This window comes from Schistosoma haematobium, chromosome ZW, assembly GCF_000699445.3.
Source record: "Schistosoma haematobium chromosome ZW, whole genome shotgun sequence".
Taxonomy (NCBI): domain Eukaryota; kingdom Metazoa; phylum Platyhelminthes; class Trematoda; order Strigeidida; family Schistosomatidae; genus Schistosoma; species Schistosoma haematobium.
In genome coordinates this window covers 49,124,791-49,147,128 of record NC_067195.1, presented here as the reverse complement: position 1 = coordinate 49,147,128, position 22,338 = coordinate 49,124,791, and the positions used below count along the sequence as shown (strand labels likewise).

At 38.7% G+C, this 22,338-nt stretch overlaps 1 protein-coding gene across 3 annotated transcripts; it reads left to right on the top strand.

The window, feature by feature from the left end:
• Positions 1 to 7,283: 7,283 nt before the first annotated feature.
• On the top strand, positions 7,284 to 20,653 carry MS3_00003769 (uncharacterized protein; the record flags this gene model as incomplete). Of its 3 annotated transcripts, XM_051211634.1 has the most annotated exons (5): positions 7,284 to 7,702; positions 7,744 to 7,801; positions 13,899 to 14,646; positions 17,447 to 17,723; positions 19,935 to 20,653. In XM_051211634.1, exons 3-5 carry the CDS (start codon positions 14,243 to 14,245, stop codon positions 20,445 to 20,447), a joined length of 1,194 nt encoding a protein of 397 aa, XP_051071718.1. In that variant the 5' UTR covers positions 7,284 to 7,702; positions 7,744 to 7,801; positions 13,899 to 14,242. The 3 variants fall into 3 exon arrangements, with proteins under 3 accessions (XP_051071718.1, XP_012799996.1, XP_051071717.1); XM_012944542.3 differs by lacking the exon at positions 7,744 to 7,801 and having other exon boundaries at positions 7,284 to 7,503; positions 19,935 to 20,447; XM_051211633.1 differs by lacking the exons at positions 7,744 to 7,801; positions 13,899 to 14,646 and having other exon boundaries at positions 7,284 to 7,503.
• Between the last annotated feature and the right edge of the window lie 1,685 nt (positions 20,654 to 22,338).

Genomic DNA, 22,338 nt, shown 5'->3' with positions numbered 1-22,338 from the left:
TGGTTGACGTCAAGAAAAGCTAACGTTTGTCATCAAGTAAATTGTATAGAGCCAGCACTTGTGGCAGCTTGACTTCAGCCCATCTACATGGTGATCTCCTTAATTTATTCTCTGAAAATGTAAACTAATCTTGTAAGACCCCACTTCAGAATTTGTTAAGGAAAGTGGATAGCCTGATACCAAGCATAGTAGTCCAGGTTGTGGAGTTGTTGGGTTATGGTCTACTATGATATTAGTACTGCTCTAATAATGGACCTCAGCCTGAAATTGTAGAGTTATCATGATATAACTGCTTAATCTATATGATCTTACGTGGAAGTCACATCACTGTCTACACTGACTCATCTTTTCGTAACGATTACCAATATATGATGGAGAACACATTCAGACTGGAAATGGAATAATATATTTATTATGAGTAAAAGACAAAAGGTAATATTCAACAGGAACGACGCCTGCAAGGCCGAGCCATGCCGTTCGGCCAACTCGGATTAATTCCATTGATTGTTCCCGCCTTCTTCGTCGTTGGGTTTTACTCCGCGCTAAATGTCGAATATCTATTTCTCCAACTGTCTCATGTTGAGCTTTGAGGATTGTGTAGTTATAGCCCAATGCCACTACAGAGTCACTGAATTATGCAGGTTCAACCTAAAGTACATACTTGAAGTCAATACGCCAATGCGATCAATAAATTGGTAGGATTAGGAGTAATAGTTAGACAGTATGATTTAACTCATTACACTGATTATAGTTTTAAACCCACCACGTCCTAGGTGACATCGAGTTACCAAACGACTGCCAGACAAAATGTCTAATTTAACTTCGAACAGTTCTATCTCCTGAACACAATACCGCTTAAAAAATTGTGGTCAATGTAAAAGCACCCCTCACTTCAAGATTTTTCATGGCTTATGTCCTGTAGATAAACTAAATATGGTTCCTAAACCCGACTTTATGCTTCTAGATGCATTAAATCTACCTGATACAGCCAGCCATACTACCCGAACTCTCTACTATAAGTAGAAAATTTATAATACATGAGTGAACCTTCTTGCGATGTAAGGAATTTCATTGGCAAACCATGCTTCCGTAGCATATTATAAACTGCCCATTACATAACCTTCATGAGCCTTGAGTGAACAGGTACTTTCGTGAGATTTATAGGCGTATTAAGGCAGTCTACTTTGAAACTTGAAGTGATGCTGTGGTTGTATTTATTACTAATCACACGATCTTTGAAGCTGAACACATAATTACCGAAATCTACATTCAATGTGCAGCACTCAGAGGATGCGCGAAATGCTGAGCGCGGGAATACAGGGTTATAAAAGTGGCGTAGCTCGGCCATGCAGGCGTGGTCACTGTGTGACATATTCCTTTTCATATTATACGTACTAACCCTAGCCCAAACGTGTTCTTCAGAACAGCTAAACATCGTATTGTTGACTAACACCATAGGACATAACAGTATATAAAATGATGTGACCTCCACTTAAGATCTTATATATTAGGTGGTCAATCGTGACAAATTTACAATTTTGGGATTAAGTTTATCGCTCTAATAACCAAGATAAGTGTACTAATATCGAACTAGATCATAATCCTACACTGATGAGCCTGACTAAAGAAATGGAGCCTGCTATCAATTCTCATATTCACTTTGGCTTAATAGATTGATTTTTACTTATTTTAACCCACTGCTCTGTTAGTTTATTGATTAGTGCTCACCTGTATTTTATCATGATATTGGTTAGTACTCGTAACCCCCTATTCTGTATTTAGGGCAATCAATAAAAATAGGTTGCGCAGTGTTCATCTGCTCTGTACCACTCTTCTGTCTCAAGTTTTTTTACTGCTATATGTTCTACTTGTGAAAGATAAAAGTAATATAATACATTCAGTATATAGACACTTACTTGAGACGAAGACAATAACGGTAGTAGTGACACATTTTACAAAACTGTCGTCATATGACGCTCAACAACAGAAGCATCCAAGGTACTTCCTTGTATTTATGAGTGGACCGATCTGGATAAATATTCTCATTTTAAGCGGTCTGTTATGGGAGTCACTACAGTTTCGCTGTCATTCTTAGTAAAGTGTAAATTAATCTTATAGGTCGATGTCACTGCTGTCTTACATGTAATCTGTCAATAAAATTAATCGCTGATATGTTAGAGTGAGGAGGAATAAAATAAAAACAGATCATTACCACCTCCTCCACGATTCCTCTCAACTTCAGTTGTTAGGAACTAGTTACATTATGGTGTACACAGAATCTTATACTGTTCATTTTCTACTTCTGATGCTTAAACACACAAACGAAAATGAAAATCAAGTAACTCCAGTTACTAGACTTATGCGCTTCAACACTTTGTAGTGACAACGGGCCCTAATCACACAATCCACGAGACACCTGGGAAAAGATATTCAACATCCAACGCGGAGAAAAACCCAATGATGGAGTAAGCGGGATGAATTTAATTGAATCTAATCGGGTGGCATGGCTTGCAGGCGTTGTCATTCTGTATGACTAGTTTTTACTCATATCAAATATATTATTCTATCTCCAGTCTGAATGTGTTCTCCATCATATATTGGTAATTGTTACGATACGATGAACCAGTGTAGACAATGGTGTGAAATCCACGTAAGACCTTATAGATTAGGTAGTCATATCACGACAAATCTACAATTTTAGGATTAGGTCTATTATTAAAGCAGCACTAATAACGAAGTATACCATAATTCTATTACTTCCTTCCACTAAGGTTATTATATTGACCAAAACGAACTTTGGTACAACCAAGTATACTAGATTAAAGATGTGTAGTAATTACCTTCGTCTGAATGGAAGTCTAACAGAAAATAGTTTACTATAGACAATTAAGACTATAAACCCAAAAGGCAAACTATAGGCCAATAATACTTACCTAAAAAAGAAACGACATTATTTCGGGATGGAAGACTCCAGTCATTTAGGCTTCAAAACACACCCTACAGCACGACTACCAGAACTAAACCTAGTCTCAAACCGTACTTCATTATTCACCGACGGTCTACTTTGAAACAATCTTCACTATTATTAGGTATTCTACAACTTGAAATATCATTCCAGCATGCAATGCATGTATTCAATGTAATGTAGCCTGGCAAAAGTAATACAAATTGTAGTCACAGCGACCAGCACAACAAAATTTGATTTTTAATAAAAAATAACATGATAATGTGATAAATTCACTGACTACATAAGTGTAAGCATGACCGTTATTGAAGCCCCTGATACAATTAGTTGACTTGTCAACCTTGTGTTTATTTCTACTTATGAAAAGCAAGGTCCGTATCAAATCTCTCTCCACGACCTCCAATGGCTCCGCCAAATGGGGGCATTCCGTATTTGAAGTCATTACAGCTAGTGGAGCGTGTATCAGCTTGCATCAATTTGTAGTCTTCGCACAATTAAATGGTCTGTCGACATCTAAAAACCTAAGGGGTTGCATAAACTTATTTAAGCTGAATCATCTCTCTTCTGTAGAAGTTGCATTTATGTCGGGAGCTGTCGATCAAAAATCTAACGCTATACCCGCATCGTTGAAGACCGTGTTGCATTGCAAAAATAACGAAATATTGGTAAATACAATGACATGCAGTTCTAGGGACTATTTACTTACGTAAGTGGGAAACTTTCTGTCGCTACTGGTGAAGCTTCGAGTTATCGAAATGTTTCGGTTGACACTAGTGAATATTTTGGGCGGCTGATGCTAATAAAACTTCTTTTATTTTGAGATGATTTCCGGAAGAGACTTAACGAACTTCAATTCGTAAGTTAAACGCAATTCTGTAACTTTGTAAACCAAACACACTCACTACATTTATATGGAAAGAGAAGATTAGTGCGTTTTGACATTATTGAATGTTTACAGTAATGTTGTGCTTTTGTAGTCGTTCAAAGACAATCCAGATGCTGGTGATGAAATTCTCTATCCGGACGTGCAATCAAACAGTCATCTACACACGTGTGTACGAAGTTGCTACCGTGAAAAACGTAATCGATAAATCTATGGAAAGTTTGTGTAGTACTTCTCAAAAGCATGCGCAAAAATGTTTTGGGGCCAAAAAGGGTGATGATAGCGATTTTAAGAATGTCATAAGCAACCACGGGAATTTAGTTACACGCTTTAACCAAATCGGTCTTTTCAAAAACCGGTCGTAGCTTTCAAGATACCTGTCAAATCGTAAATTTGCAGCAAAGGATTACAACGGGGAGTAATTTTCTTAGTAAATTGCCGATGGTCTCCATTTCAACGCCAATTATTACTGGTCATTTTAGAGACCGTGTGCGAGGGAGATGCCGATTGACCATTTGATGTCCGAATAATTCCCAAGTCTATCATGTGACTGAATTTGATTTTAACCAGGCTTAGCTCTCCAGGAGCTAATCGGCACGATTTCGAGAACATAGGTTATCCTGTGTTTATAATGTGGTGTGTAACTCTGGTTACACATGGTAATTTTGGTATACTTCGGGTACTTGTCGAGCATCCGTTGATAGTGTGGGTCGATTAAGTGCTTAGCAGTGACTAGAAATAGTCTTTAACCAGAAAACAAGTATATACAAACATATAATTCAGTATTTCTATCAACTAACCTCCGTTTGTTCGTGTCGATGAGTATGTTATGGTGTTATAGCAGGTTCATACTAATGATTGGCATGGAAGTATCTGCAACATAAAAATCCAGTGAAAAGGTTTGTGTAAACACACAGTAGGACAGTTATATCACTTGCCGTATACAGCAATCGGTTTTCCATTTGCTACCTGTAAGCTAAAGACTGGTTCGTGCAGATATTTTTCAGAAATTGAGGGAAGGACACCAACTTCAGCGTTAGTGTCGACAAGGTAGCATACTTTCGTCATCACATCTATGATGTATAGCAGACGGTTATGATCGCTGGCTAAGGTTGCCGTCAACGCATGCCGGCTGTAAGTTTCCCGAAAGGTTTATCGTGCCAGACGGCTTGAAGATTAGCAAACAGCAAGGTTTCTTGCAATATCTAGAAGACTAACTTTAGATGATGTGTTACCAGCACGAATCAGGATTATATGCCTCTCGTAGTCTTGAGACAAACCTTTTCCGTGACTAGCTTTTCCGAGGAGTTTAAGAGTGTTTGCGGTTATGATGAATGATAAAATAACGAGTGAGGCCTTTCTTTGACAGAATAAACCTCAGCGCTTGGAGTCCTTGCAAGCTCCAGATTCTGATCGACAGATGCAGCCATTTCGCCTCCGGCATTGTTTCGGGATGATACCAGAACCGTCCGCACGTGTTGAAATAGCGTAGACAGGAGCAGCTTTCTAGACAGAACGTCGGTCTCTCACATATGTAGCAACATTTCTGACGCAGTTCAGCGTTGCGGAAAGGCCGGTCAGGTCTCTACGTTTAGAAACGACCTTCTTCAACATGTTGTAAGGTTCCAGAACTTCGCTAGTAAACATACTAGGCCTGACGTAACGGTTGAAACTGGGCGTTAATCCCTTCACTACTACTCGGAAGTATGCAAGTTGGTTTGTAAAGCCGTGCTCGTGGAAGTCAGCTTCTACGCGGAAGAACTAAGCTTCGATATTATCGGGCTAGAATGGTATGATTTGGAAGGTGGGAAGCGGAGTCTTAATTACTAACAACTTAGGGATCTTGTTCGTTAGGATGACGATAAACTATAGTAATATGCGAGAAAATATCCGAAAACATCAAAGCAATATTAATTTATGTAAAAATAGAAGCTAACAAAATAGCATAGTTTTCCAACAAGGAATAGACCCATACTTTGTTGTTTGATGTACCAGATCACGTTGGGCTCACAATTAAAGTCCTGCTTCGGTATGGGCACCCGGGCAGTATCACAGCCCACACACAGATATGGTGTGGCGCATATATATTTGGTGCCCTCTTGTACCGATACTTATGTGTTGAAATAATAATAATAATACAATTAAAGAGCTTGACAGCACTTTTATACGCAACACCTCTACAATCGAAGCATACCAACCCAGTCAAATCAGAAGCCAGAAATGAAAAAGCTTCACAGTATATTTGGAAAGCTTTCAATATGTCGAGAAACCTTCGATTTAAGCTGACTGACAGTTGCAAGGGATGCTTAACACGTCGTACTCACTTGTGATCTGATACGGATGATTGACCGAGTGCCTTCAACTGTGGTGTGTACAGTAAAACGAATGGGGTGAGCACCAATGTCGAAGACATACAGGACGATATATCTTGAGAACTTATTTGCCGCTACAGAGGAAATAACACCTACATTTCCGAATACCATACAAGTACATTTTAGATACTGTAGGCTCCTGATGCTAGGAAGAGATGGCCGTCCAGTGCTTCCAGGGTTTCAACTGTGGCCTTACACGGGTCATAATCTCAATTAAAACTCAACACTTTCCGCCACCCTATACTGATAATCTCGATATATAAATTGAATATCACTTTGATTATTTGGTTCGCGCAATCTCCTTATCATACCAAATATACTCGATGTGGCTGCAAACCGAATTTTTTATCTGAAAGTGTATCAGATCCGTAAAATAACTTAATCAAGGCTTAACACTAAACAAAATAAATAATACGTATAAACAAATCTCAATACTATAAATCAAAATAGAACTATATGAATAATATGACGACAGAAGAAATAGCAACTAAAACAAGGTGACATATTGATTAACAAACTGAAAAAAACAGTTAAGTAAGTATTACTTGAAAGCTTTTTCTGGGATAACTACCGCTAATGGAGTTCACTACATCAAGAAACATTCTTCTGCATGGTTGAAACCGACGATATGAAAAGAGATATGAATCCAATAGCTGCACCGAATAATTCTTGAACAGTTATGTTCCACCATCAATGGTGTGCTTCATAAAGTTTTTCTGATAGATTTCTAATTAAGATGACTTCACAGCGCAGTGTTGCCGATAATAATAACCCACTTGTCAGATTTAAGTCCCGAATAGATACCCTTTAGCTACTAGCAATAACGTCTTGAGCTGCAATTCATCAGTAGTAAAAGGAATGTAGATTTTGGAGGGACGAGCCCTCCTTTCTGTGTCAACTTCGTCCACAAAATTAATTAACCTTCAACAATCCGTCACCAAATGACCAGAAAAACATACTGCTACCTAAGATAAAGCACAGTATTTTTAATATCAAGACATGAGCGTAAAGAAATCAGTTAATTTACACTAGCTCATCAAGAACATATTGTTTATTGAATTACAAATTTATTGTATGATGTGCGAACAATAAGTTATGCGTTACTCTAATGGGTGTATTAGGGTTACAACTGGCAACAACGCTTGTGGCTGCAAGTGTTCTGTCGAAATTCATTTCTTTCTTCTCGTTTACACGTTTCTTAATTACGGGTCTCACGCGATACGCCGTACCAACAGATCAACAACTTCTAGAAGCTAGTGGGAACTGTAAAGTAAAGATCAAAGGTATGTTTCTATAGCTTAAGATTTTCTTTCTTGTCGCTTGTCCTAAATTAGGTACAAAAAACACACCACCACGATATCGTTACAGTATTCTATATGTGTTTCTCGAACAAATGTCCCGGATACTTAAACCTGAGTTACTTTGGTCTCATTTATCATGTTTACTGGACGACATAAAATATAGACATAATAGGGTAAAAAAGTATGTCAATTTCTCACTCGTCATAGAATTATGTCCATTAGCAGACTTAGTTTAGTGCTGCACTGCTGTTCTAGGTTGCCAATGATGATGACATATCGCGTACGTATTCTATTCATTGTTTTCCGTTCAATTATCTTTCACACACAACCTGTCAAAATTTCCTAGGTTCTTTTTGTCAAAGACTGATGGGCTCTCATCTAATTGCTGAAGCACAAGATTTGTCTTTAAGATGGTCTCTTTGAGAATTGGAGTGTTAGTTACGACAAAATCAAACGAATTCTGTAAAACCAGCTTTATGAACTCGTTTCCCTTCTAGCTTATAGTTTTTTCTGTATGTAAAATAACTTTCGAAGTGTTTTTGTGGGTCCACTTTTGCATTTGGTTGGTACGGATGTAAATCAGTTATACTTAACAGTTATAAGATCAGTGACCCCAATTCCTAGAATATTGGCACAATGTCCGTGTATCTGACTATCGGAACACGATACTAATGTCTTATGGTGTTTATATTAAAGTCTAACTTTCAGTGTTTCCCGAAAACATGTGGGTCATTCCAAAGTCATCTCAGTCGTTTTCATTTCCCGATCTCGATAGCTTTTTCACAAACTGTATCTAAAACTTCGTCCAGCACTAATAGTTGTCAATGAATGGGTTTGTTGTTCTATGATGTTTAGGCAAAGTGAATTGTTATCAGGTGCTTTCAAGCTTTTGCCTACATTATACATTCCATATTTATGACTTCTAACCTCAACAAATATATGTAGATACTCATCCATGAATGTCGAGACTTCTCGAAAATTTAGTCTAGATTTGAATCATAACTTCTGTATCGAAAAATTAGGAGTCTAAGTTAGATCTGAAAGCCGCATAAAAATTAGTGTATTGGATAAACTGTTTAAACGGTTGTGTGAAGATGAAGGGAATTTACCGGCGACCTAATTATAAAATGTGGTGCCTAAGACCTGACACGTCAATCAGGAATCTGACCAAAAATCCACTAAATCTCAGTATCATGATGACATTAGTCCTAATCAGCAAACTGCGAAGTTGATCTTTATAAAATCCTAAGGACTGCTGTGACAAATGTGAATTAATACAAACTTAATGTTCTGTCATAACTCTTTCTTCATTTAAGCTACGAAAATAATTTAAAAACCTCTATAATTACCTTTAAAAGGTTCAAATCGTAGAAAATATTCCTTCATTTTGTATATCTACCTTTTACAATTTTACATGTCTATCGAAAGTTATGGGTTTACTTATTGAACTCCAACAATTAGTAGAGACATTATTGCTCGTCAAAATATACCTTACTTCCCACAAATTAAATTAATATATGCTCCTTAGTGAATAAGGAGACCTGAATGTGGAGCAGCAGCTTATTTCTTAAGCGACGATGTTTTCAATCAAACATTCGAAGTCCACTATCAATATCTGTGTGAGAGGGTGGGTATTATCAAAAGTACTTACAAACTGTGACGAAAGGCCTATTGTATTTACATATTCCCCTCATGAACTACACAACCTACAGTATTTAAACTGCTGTGTGTTGCAATTAACCACTTCAAAAGAATAATCAACCAGAAGCTCTTTACATAAGCAATCAAACACAACGTGAAAATCTGGATGTGATCACTTTAACACGATTTTTCACAATTCAATCTAGGCCTTTTTAGTTTACTTCTTATTAAATAAAAGTATAAGACATTCGTGAAACCTAAAAAAGTACGACTGATAAATCTTATCATTGACCCACTGTTCAGTCAGTCAGTCAGTAACAACGTAGAACTTCGTACGTACTTACATCAGTTCGAGTTGCCACACCACATTAGCACAGAGATGCAGTTGTCGATTCAAATCCCATAGTGGTAGAGGTAATAAGAGTATAAGCAGTAATCGGGAAGATTAGGGTTTGGAGATGCTATTTAAAGAGTATAATCCAGTGAAATAAATTTGGAAAGAGGAAAAAAGGGACATGAAGAATTCAGAAGATTAGAATTTGGGAGAACACAGAGAGTGGATGCACCTGCAACATTGCAAACGATTTTGAGCCATGTCATTCAGGATCTCTAACCATCGGTTGCTATCATCTCGCGGTCCCCAACCAGGTAGTCTACATCTACCAATATGACTCAGTCTACTTGTCAGTGACTTTATGGACTTGTGCCATGTTTTGGTCTCGCCGCCCCTAGCTTTCTTCCAACCTACTCCTATACAACAAAACATCGCACATCGAGGCAGTCGGTCGTTGGGCATACGTAACACGTGTCCCAGCCATCTCAACTGATGGAGTTTCACTACGTCATTAATTGATTTGCCATCCTTACCTAGTACCCGTTTCCTAACAACTGCGTTACTTACTCGATGGTCCCATGATATACGAGCAATGTTTCGAAGACACCTATGATCAAATACTAGTAGCCTACGGATATCCTCTACTCTTACCGGCCATGTTTCACTGTCATAAAGTAGGACGGAACGAACTGCTGCGCAGTAAACACGTCCTTTGGTTGATAGACGGATATCTCGCCTACGCCATAAATGACGCAAGTTGGCAAAAGCTAGTCGAGCCTTCTGTATCCGTGCTGAGATTTCGTCACACACCAGACCACAAGGGCTGATGAGACTTCCAAGATAAGTGAGGCGATCGACACGCTCAATTACTTCACTCCCTATCACTAGTTCGGGTGTCGATGTAACCCAATCCTGAAGCAACATTTTGCATTTCGAGGGAGAGAATCGCATCCCGAACATGCCTGCATTGTTGCTTAGAGTGGTCAGAAGACTCTGCATTTTGTCAGCGTCTTCACCAAATAAAACTATGTCATCTGCATATTCTAAGTCAACAAGTGAACCTCCTGGTAGAAGTTCAACCCCTGGAAATTTAGATGAGGAGAGTGTTATCTCTAAAAGTACGTCGACCACAAAGTTGAACAAAAATGGGGAGAGTGGACAGCCCTGACGAACACCACTTGAGGTAATCAATTCTGATGACAGTTCACCATAAGCTCTCACTCTACCAGTCGTGTTCGAGTAGAGAGCCTTTATAAGGTTAATGTACTTCTTTGGTACTCCTTTCAGTGACAAACACTGCCATAAAACCTCACGATCAACAGAGTCGAATGCTGCTTTAAGGTCGAGAAATACTACCATTGTGGGGCGTCTGAATGTGTGTCTGTGTTCTAGAACCTGACGTAGTGTGAATATCTGGTCTATACAACCACGTTCAGGTCGAAAACCAGCCTGATTTTCTCTAGTCTGCTCTTCACGAGCTTTAGTTAGGCGTCGAAGTATTATTGAAGCTAATATTTTAGACACTATATTAGTCAAACTGATTCCTCTGTGATTGTCACAAGAGGACTTTTGTCCTTTCTTATAGACTGGCACAATCAGTGATTGAGACCAGTCAGATGGGATTACGTCCAGTTCCCAAATTCTACCTAAGACCTCAGTCAATCTCACTGTTAATACTGGACCACCATCCTTAAAAATCTCAGGACCTGTCAGGGCCTGCTGCTCTCCCTCGTTTCAGATTTCCTATGGCTTTTTCAACTTCGTAAAGGGACGGAGGACCTACATTAACTTGCCATACAGGTTGACTAGAGATCGTGGGAAACCGAAGTGTGGCTGAAGGCCAGTTGAACTGATCCCTAAAGTGTTCTGCCCATCGATCCAATCTCCTGGATTGAGAATGAATAATATGTCCATCTTTCTCTGAGATTGTTTCGCTAACGGTCGGGTTCCTAATTCCGGTTTCCTTAACGAGTCTGAACAATTGTCTGCTATTACCTATTGCCGCTGCCTTTTCCATCTCTCTTGCTTTCGCCACCCACCACTGTTCGCGATCATTGCGTAGGCTTCTTTTCAGCTTGCGCTTAAGCTGACTCCGCTCTTCATTATGTTCAGAGCCAGGTGGAATGAGTTTCCGAGCATCTATCAGTGAGATAGATGCTGCTGAGATCCAGTGTTGCTCCCTAACCTTCTGGTTTACCTTACTAGCAGATATCACTGCTGTTTCCACAGCTTTTCGGATATCATTCCATGCTGCATCGGGGTGGGCATCACATACATGGCTGCCTAACTGTTTTCCTAGTTGTTCCTGAAATATACTCTTAGCTTGACTATCATTAAGTAGGCCCCTAAGAGGTTTCCTTGCAGCGTCTTTCCTACGTCCAGTAAGACGCAGACAGATACGCGCTCGTACTAGAACATGATCTGAATCTAAGCATGTACTCCAGAATGAGCGACAGTCTTCTATCGAGCCCCTCCATCGGTGGCTGATAGCGATGTGATCTATTTGGGTCCAACGTTGGGACGAATTAGGGGGTCTCCATGTTAGAAGATGTTTTTGCTTATGTTTAAAGTTAGTATTTGCAAGGAACAGGCGGTTATCTGAGCATAGCTGCAACAGACGGTCGCCATTATCTGTTCTTTGAGCCACGATGCTATAAGATCCACCTAGGTGTCTTTCCCTATCGCTTAGTTTACCTACTTGAGCATTAAAGTCACCGGCCACTATTACTACATCCGAGCGCTTAGCTTTTCGGAGAAGGTCCGAAAGCTTTCTGTAAAACTCATCTTTTACATCATCTGAGCTGCAGTCAGTGGGAGAATAGGCAGAGACGACGAAGAGGCAACGACGAGTGTCCCTATCTTTCCGGATTCTTACTGTTCCGTTCAGTCGGACAGCGCACAAACGACTGTCTACTGGGATCCACTCTAAGAGAGCTAGTTCTGCCCTAGGACTCAATGCTATACCTACGCCGGCGAGGCCACGGGAAGCAGAATCAGGGCTTCCAGATACACGAAGCGTAAATCGAGTCGGTTCTTTATTTTGGCATGGTGAGGTCAAATGAATGACGCTACTTGGATCCTGTATGCGCGTTTCGGAGACGCAGCACACATCGATGGCGCGAGATTCTAAAGTTTTAGCTAAGGAAGCCTGCTGTCCTATTTGGCAAAGTGTTCGTACGTTAAAAGCTCCTACGTGTAGTTTAGAGCGTGGTTTCAGGAGACCAGGAATGGCGTTCCACGTACTCGAATCGTTTGCCCTAGCGGTGCGAGGTGATAAAGAGACGTGGGGAGGGTTAGTCGGGGAGATAAGAGAGGTATTAGAAGGTGTAGGAAAGATTTGAATGTGACCAACTTGGTCTCTTGTGCTGTTACGGGTATGAGGGCTGGTATCACTTCCCGGCTGCCCACACCATGGAAGGGTATTTCTTGAGGAACCTGGAAAGGAAATTGGATTAGTGTTGGTCTTGACGACCTGGGAGCGTGACCGCAGAGCCCAAGGGACAACTGCTTGAGGCCGGTCGCGCACGGCCTTTTTGTGGAAGGTTTTTGACGTGTTAGCTCCGTTCTTCAAGGGGCCTTACCGCCGGAGACGGAAATCCGTGAGCTAAGGTGAGGTGTGACATTTTTAGGGTCGACCTTTTCTAACCCCACCCCTCCTTGTGGGAAGGCAGCATCGCTGTCATGCTGGATGTCCGAGGGAAACACCTTACTGCTGTCACACCCCTCTACAGTCAGCAGTACGACTTCGCCCTCAGACCTTGAGTTGCTGCTTTTAGTCTTAACGTTCACCAATCGACCTGCCTGGTATGGTAGAACCTGCAGGAACATATGTTCCAGCCAATATAGCTTGGTTGGGTCATCACGATAGGCAAGCCCGACCACCGCGTCAAGGTAGCAGCGGGACATAGACTGGACTAAAGCATGCTCAATGCACGATCGCTTTGGTGCATGCCAATACTTAGTGAACACTAGAAATCTCATGTGAAAAACTATAAATATACCAACGTTTTCCCTATTGCGCTCACTTGCTTCTTACTTCCATCTAACCTTGTTATTTGGAATATAATCTCTTTCCTGTCCAACCGTGTTCTGATTTGGGGACTTGTCGAGTGAATCGGTGTCCGAAAATACTAAGCAATAGGAATAGCTGGGTTATAACCGTAAGAGAGAAATATAACAACCCACCATATAAATATGTTTCTACCAAGTATAATTGCAAGTTAGGCATTTGTCGCATATTTAAATAATCTATAAAATTTATAATTAGTGACCATCCAATTCCATAAGGGATATTGCAAGGACGTGTGTTAATGTTGTATTTGCTACGTCATAAAAATTGTAACTGAGAGTACGTTCTACAACATATCGCCCATCTTGAAACATAACCTCTTTTTTATTTCAGGAAAAAGAAAGAGAAATGACTTACTTTCTGGATCCCCCAATGGAACAACTTGTCACTCTGATACTTTCTATTTTCCCCGCTCCACAACCATTCATCTGAAGCAATCACATGTATCTACTTCTGATATAGCCGTTTTACCATTATATTCTAGTCACCAATGGCTAGTCGACTTCACCGTTTGTGCTTCTTGTGTATATTTAATTAACGAAGTAGCCTATAATTGTATCATCCCATGGTATGAGGGTTTTGACCGAAATCAAACAAAACTGTCACGTGCCAATACAAAACAAGATTCTTCTTATCCCGTATCTCTCAATGTACGTATCAATTTAAGTCTAGTTTGGATGACTTTAAGCCTTTGGTTCACCATTCGCACTCTCGTTTCCTTAACAGCAATATACTTTCAATCTAAAAATAATGCCACAAAAATCGAATCTCGATCTTCTAAATTCACTACAAATACAGCACTTACAAACATACCTTCAAGTGAATGCATACTCATCCTTGCAGCTGGCTTTTTCTTCCTCGTTGCTGCAACTTTAATTCTTTCCCTTGATGGAACGTTGGTTGACTTTGGTCTTCAAGCTGCTTACGGGAATTTGACTTTTGGAGAATTCTCATCTTCTAAATCTCCAATTATTAGTTGGGGTGCATTTAATTTTATTCTAGCTGTTATAGCCTGTATAATTGGTTCACTGTTTGTTTATCCAGGAATAAAATTTGGGAAGATATACTTAGACACAGTTAAGTACGTGTAAATTTTGTAGTGAATAATAATCGGTTTTTAATCACATTTACTGTGCTTGTATTTTAATTCCTTTGTAGATTATCCAAGCAGCGTTTATTAAATCATTTATTCCCTTTAGACATCAGGCTCTAGAAAACTATCAGTACCCTAGTTTCACAGTAGAAATTAAGTGTCCTAGGCTTTTCGTACCAGACTGTAAATTTTATTTATTTATTTGAACACATGAATATTGGTACAAGGGGGCACCAGATATATATGCGCCACACGAAACAATGAGAATGTGAAGAGAAAAAGAAGTTAAAGTGCGTATGAGAAAGAAAAAAAGAACAATAACGACCACATCTTAGTGTATGGTAGTGTAATAATAATAATAGTAGGGGAAACGGAAAGGTACAACCAGAAGAATTCTTTCAGTTAAGGAAGACACAACCACTTTTTAGGAAGAAAGTAAAAGAAGGTCACAGCAGCATAGCCATTGGCTTCTATTCTGAGCCATATCTGATAACGTCTCTAGCCACTGTGTTGCACCATCTCTCGGACCACAGCCAGGGAGTCGAGAAGGACCAACAGAAGCCAGCCCTTTGCAACTTTCTTTCATACTACGACACCATGTCATACACTGACCACCTCCTCTTTTTCCAACAAGTTCCAGAGTCGGCAAATAATGCTCGACGTGGAATTCTCTGGTACGACATTCGTAGAACATGTCCAAGCCACCGAAGTCGGTGTTTCAAGAGGGTGACACCAATTGCCCGAACACACGATGCCGAACCTCTGTATTACCAACATGGTGTTGCCACTGGATGTCAGCAATCCTTCGGAGACAGCGATGACCAAACACAGAGAGTCGTCTAACATCCTCAACTCGGAGAGGCTAGGTTTCACAAGCATAGAGCAAAACTGCTCTCACCGACGCCTTGTAGATTCGACCTTTTACAGCCAGACTAACATCAAGAAGGCGCCAAAGATGGCCCAGATTGGCATAAGCCGCTCTGGCTTTCACTATGCCTGAATTGATCTCATCACTCACACTACCACCAGCACTTATACAGCTACCTAGATACACGAACTTCTCGACTACTTCTATCTGCTCACCATCCAGGGTGAGTACAGGATTGGAATCCTGCCAGTCTTGTAGAAGTACTTTGCACTTCGAAGGTGTAAAGAACATACCATACCTACGGACACTGATTGCCAACTGATTAAGTGCGGATTGCATGGCTTGGGCATTATCGCACAATAAGACAATATCATCCGCATACTCAAGGTCGAGAAGTCTTTCTCCAGGCAACAGATCCACACCACCACTACTTACACCCATCAGAGCTGTTTCCAGAATATCTTCGACGGCAAGATTGAAAAGGGATGGTGAGATTGGGCAACCCTGCCTAACTCTACTTCGTGAATGGAACAATGGAGAAAGGTGGTTGTATGCCCTCACTCTACCTGAGGTGTTTGTATATAGGGCATTTAGGATGTTAATAAACTTCTCAGGCACACCCTTCTTCAATAGACAATCCCAGAGAACAGTCCTGTCCAACGAATCGAAGGCAGCCCTGATGTCAAGAAACACAACGATTGTTGGCCTTTGATAAGTATGACGGTGTTCTAACATTTGGCGGAGGGTGAAGATGCCAGACTGTAAAATGTGTTTATGTTGAGAATATATAACGTCTACATATTCTGGAACAAAGTCCTGTAATTAATCCATGGTTTTGCTGATCTGATTCTTCGATAAATATTTTTTTAACTCTAAGTGATTAATAATAAATATATTGTAGAGAGCGGAGAAGTCAAGTAGGGATAACTGATTTATTGTTTAGTTCTTTCGTAAAATGTGGAAACAATACATTAAATACTTCATTTGCAAATCTTCCATCAATTGTCCTTTACAACCTTCATGATTATTCCAATTCTCAGTTCCTTTCAGTTTTCTTCAGTTCAGTCTTCCCACCCTTCTTTTGACAGGCATTCCTTGTCCGATTGATGTTACACACTACTCATGTCCGTCGATATAGGTGGCATACACCACAATGAGTGAAATTAAGTCTTATCGCCTTACTAATCGTTGACAGAAAGGTTATAGCATATAAAAAACACTGTAAAGCTTTTGATTTTATCATTACCATTGTTTTTGATCTATCTAAATTGTCTGTCAAAGCAAGAGCAGCATATTTACAACTGAGGAACATCTGGAACTCAAAGCAACTGTCAACCAACACCAAGGTCAGGATTTTCAATACAAATGTCAAGACAGTTCTACTGTATGGGGCAGAAACCTGGAGAACTACGAAAGCCATCATCCAGAAAATACAGGTGTTTATTAACAGTTGTCTACGCAAAATACTTCGGATCCGTTGACCGGACACTATTAGCAACAACGTACTGTGGGAGAGAACAAACCAGATCCCAGTGGAGGAAGAAATCAGGAAGAAGCGCTGGAAGTGGATAGGACACACATTGAGGAAAGCACCCAACTGCGTCACAAGACAAGCCCTCACATGGAATCCTGAAGGTCAAAGGAAAAGAGGAAGACCAAAGAACACATTACGCCGAGAAATGGAAATAGACATGAGAAAAATGAACAAGAATTGGAAGGAACTAGAAAAGAAGGCCCAGGATAGAGTGGGTTGGAGAATGCTGGTCAGCGGCCTATGCTCCATTGGGAGTAACAGGCATAAGTAAGTAAGTAAGTAAGTAAGAGTAATTTCGTAAAACCTAATAGAAAGCTGTATAATAAATAATAAACAGTAATGTAATCGACAGCACTTCAATTCTTATATCATTTTTCTATGTTTAGACAATGTCCAATGTCAGTAATCAAACGTATCATAGTACATCTGAATTTCATTTGTCCAATAATTCCTATTTTACTTTGGCTTATTCCAATCACTGATCATATTTCTAATTCATTGATTACGCTCACGCATAGTAATTCATTGACTGGAAAACCTTTTCTCATCATAATTATCAACTTTATGTCTAATCTATTCATGAAACATTTGGATAGTATTCGACTAATTGTATCTTTGGCAGTTGTACTCTTTCGTCTTTCCACTGTTCGTTGGACATTACAAGTATGTGTCTGGTTTTTTATGCTCATTGTTTAGTTCATATGTACTATTGTCAGTAAAATAGATTTAAAGGATAATTTACGAGTGACTGTCTTTTTTTCTGAATAGTTTTTAGGAATTCTTGAGATGCTTCTATAAAACTTTCTTTGCTAGTGTTTTTACTTAGTAATGAAACTAGATATAAAATTAGTAATTTGAATATTTTTTTCAAATTACTTTCGCATTGTTTCTATGCCATGGACACAGTACTCATATTCTTACTTAATAAGTAATCACGTCACATAAATCACTTGGCTTACTTATATACCACGATAAGTCAAGGAAAGGAAAGTAACGAAAATGACATAATTGACAATGAAAAAACGAATTAATGAATTTTGAGCTCTGTAAATGATTTTGACCCATACCACCTAAAGCCTGTAACAATAAACTTCAAATCCCTTGTAAATTATATTGAAAACCCTTAACTCTTTTCTATACGCGTTATTTCAACAGTTGCGAATACAGGTTTACTGGAACTTAATATTTTACCATGTATATATCACGTGTATCGCATGCTTTTATGTACATGTGTATAATGTAAGCGTATAAAGAGTTCAGGAGTATACAAGTATGCAAATTGTAACTTGAAGGTCCCATTACACCTTATCATTAGAGGAATGACTTATTGTTTTAATCATTTGGTTACATGTTCACTTGCTTCAGTTTGAGCACCTGAGTAGTATCATCATCAAAGCCAAATTCATGAACCTATGGGTTCTCACCTTTAAGATATATCATACTATGTAGAAATAAATATTCTCTATTTCCTGTCTTCGATGGTTCTCTACCGAAAGTTGATCTGTGATGTAAACTAGTAATTAAACAACATCTAAAAACCCATGCAAATAATAGTAATAATGTCCTCACTAGTGATTAATTTCAATCGAAATTTCCGATCTTCAAATGAGATGCTATGCCAGGCTTGAAACAAATATCACCGGTGTCAGTGGACAATGGCTACACAATAGTTCGACTTGATCAAAGTGAAAATGTGGACCTCTGTGTACTAACTCAACAGTTTAAAAATTCAAGCGCTCACGACGAGTCATAAAGGTCCTCGTGGTTTCGATCCCTAACAGGACCCTAAGTGCGCACTTCTGGAAAGCTCCATAAATAGGACTAAATAGCTCTCCACTCTTTATTTTTCTAATGATTTTCCAACTGAAGTTAGCTTGTAATGTAAACTATCTTCAAATCAACCTATCTCCATTAGTCGCCCATACCGTTACTTGTTACATTCTACAACCAACCAATACGCAACAAGGACTTAGAAGACTGGTGCCCTTTCCCTAACGGTCGGCCCAATGCTAAATGGCTTCAAACAAAGCGGAAAAACGCAAGACCAATGTTCACTGACCCTAAATAATTATTATATTTCAGACATTCATTTATATATATACAAGGCCAGACCATACAACAGACCAACTGGGTAACAGCATTAAAACGGAACAACAAAATTAATGATGGGAAAACGGAATACTATGTACTTAAATAATTGGTTGTAGTTAATAAGTGTGTCATGAACGAGATTTAGGTGGGGACAACCAATTTATTGCTTGGTACAAAATTACAGAATATTTTGGTAAAATATGTCAACCATACATAGAATACTTAATTTGCAAATTTCCATCATTTTTCCTTGACATTCTGTATGGTTCCTCCAATTCATAATTCCTTTCTATTTCCCTTTCTATCCTCTTCAACTCAATCTTCCTAACCTTCTTCTGTTCAGTTTTCCACTTCCGACTGGTGTTACATACTATTTATGTCTGTCGACATAAGTAGCATACACCACAAGTGGAAGATCCTATAGCAAAAAATTACGGTTCAAATAAAAGCTTAGAACTATGGTAATAAGAAAATAATTAGCAAAAATACAATCAATATATGTAAATAAAGTCGTAGAAAAATAGCTACGAAAGTTTTTACCTCATAGTTAAATAGTCTCTTACAACATTACTGATTCTAGGTGTTCTGCACTTTTTTCTCCACCATAAGTAGTGTTCTTAGAATAACTAAAATTTTCAATCTATCGAATTCGTTACCATTTGGTTTCAATATAACTTAATCAACTTTTTTCTTGTTATTGTTAAATAATTGAGTAATTCAAATGTACTAATAACAATACTTATTTCAAATTCAATTTTATTTGTTTTTAAAAAAATACAATAGGCTTATTTAAATTCTGCCCAAGATAAACTGGATAAATTTACCCATGAAGCAGGACAAACTTCAAATAAAGAAGTACAACGATTAGTTGCAAGTATATTTTATTGTTTAAACCTAGTCGCTTTACAGTATATTTCACCTTGTTTTCTTTTCTTATGTCTTTTATGCTTATATAAAAATTTATCAGGTCTATCATGGTTACCTTATGATTATCATCAACAACAATATCTATATTCTTCTGATACATTAAATGCATTACCATCTTTTGTATCGAATATTCAAAATAATTTTACTAATTATTTTTTAATTGATTTCATGAATCAAAATAATTTTACTTCATGGTCAACTGTATTTATGCAAGCTAGATATATCTTTAGTCAAATTATGGATCATTTCTTATTTCATGGAGTGATTATTTCACGTGGTATATTTGGATTTTTAGTATGGTGGACGATAACTAGTTGGCAGTTGATGTGCTTTTTAGGTTTAGCTTATCATCGATTTGCAAATGAATAAGAACTACAGTGAAATTAGATTTATTCTCTGTCAAATTAAGTGAAATATCTTTTATTTTTCTTTTGTAATTTAGACCAATTTATCAACTTTACTTCTTATACTGTAATTTAATTTTAGTATTATTATTGTTACGTTTAATGATAGTGATGATGGTATTTGTACCTTTTTAGCATTTGTTTCCAATAAGACCAACAAACATACCCCTCCTTCTTTCTCTTCTCTCTCTCTCTCTCTGTATATATATATATATATATATATATATATATATATATATATATATATATATATATATATATATTCAATCGGGCAGATTATATTAGCACAGCATGATGATACTGTCAAGACAAACGTCCAAGTAGTAATAGTATTGTTATTAGTAGTAGCAAACATTGGACATAAATAATATAATTCTAGAAGAAAGGATGACTTCGTGTCATAAAAAGCAAACGTATTTTAAGGTGCTATTATGAGCTATATCACTCAACAGTGTCAGTCAGTAATCTACAACGTAGGACCAGGCACATATATGCATCGGTCCAAGTTGCCATACCTCATTAGCACAACAAGATGAACACCGAATTCATAGAAGTAGTTAATTCAATGGTAATAATATATAAAAGAAAGATTGCATATAATGATATGATACAGGGAGAAAGAATTAGTTTGCAGAAAAAAAGTTAAAGCAATTTTAATATCACGGTTTAAGGGAAGACAAAGAGTGTATACACCTACACTATTGTGATCGATTCTGAGCCATGCCAATAAGAGTCTCCAACCATTGGTTACGATAGTCACGCGGACCCCAACCAAGTAGTCTGCATCTAACAACATGGCTCAGACCAGAAGTTAGTGACTTCAAGGACTGATACCACGTTTTGGTTTGGCAGCCCCTAACTTCCTTCCAACCATCCCCAACACTAGTCAGCATTACACGTCGTGGTAATCGGGGTTCAGGCATACGTAACACGTGGCCCAACCATCTCAGTTGATGAAGATTAACAACCTCATCAACTGATTTATCACCATTACTTAATACCCTGAGTCTAACCCCTATTACTTACCCGGTGATCCCAGCAGATGCGAGCAATATTTCTACGGCATCTGTGGTCAAATACTTGTAGATTATGAGTATCTTCTACTCTAAATGGCCATGTTTCTAAGCCGTAAAGTAGAACGAAATGAATTGCTGCTCAGTATGTTCGTCCCTTAATTGATAGAAGGATATCTCTCCTTCGCCATAGGTGACGTAAGCTGGCAAAAGGCAAACGAGCTTTTCGAATCCGTGCAGAGATTTCGTCAGACACCAATCCATTAGTGCTGATCAAACTTCTAAGGTAAGTGAAGTTGTCGACGCGTTCGACTACTTCCCAAACATTCTGGCATTGTTGCTCAGTGTCATTAAAAGACTGCATTTTATCAGCGTCTTCGCGAAACAGGACCATACGATCTTCATATTGTAAGTCGATGAGTGGACCTCCTGGTAGATCAATGCCCGAGAATTCAGTCGACGAGAGCGCTATTTCCAGCAGTATGTCTATGATGAATTTGAAAAAAATGGATATAGTGGACAGTCTTGCCGGACAGCGAGGTTTCTGTAGACCTGGGAGTGTTTTGAGCACTAGGATCGTTGGCTATGGTGACACTTGAGGAGGAAGTTTAGAGTTGAAAGTCTGTGTAGGATGAATAATAGAAATTGAAGAGAGAGGTTTATTATGAATACAGTGATTTTGAGTGCTGTTAGAGGTATGAGAGTGGTTATCACTTCACGGTTGCCCACACCATGGGAGGGTTCTTCTGGATGTACCTGAAAAGGAAATTGGATTAGAAGTTGTCTTAGTGACCCGAGAGCGTGACTGCAGTGCCCAAGGGACAACTACTTGAGGTCGGTCAC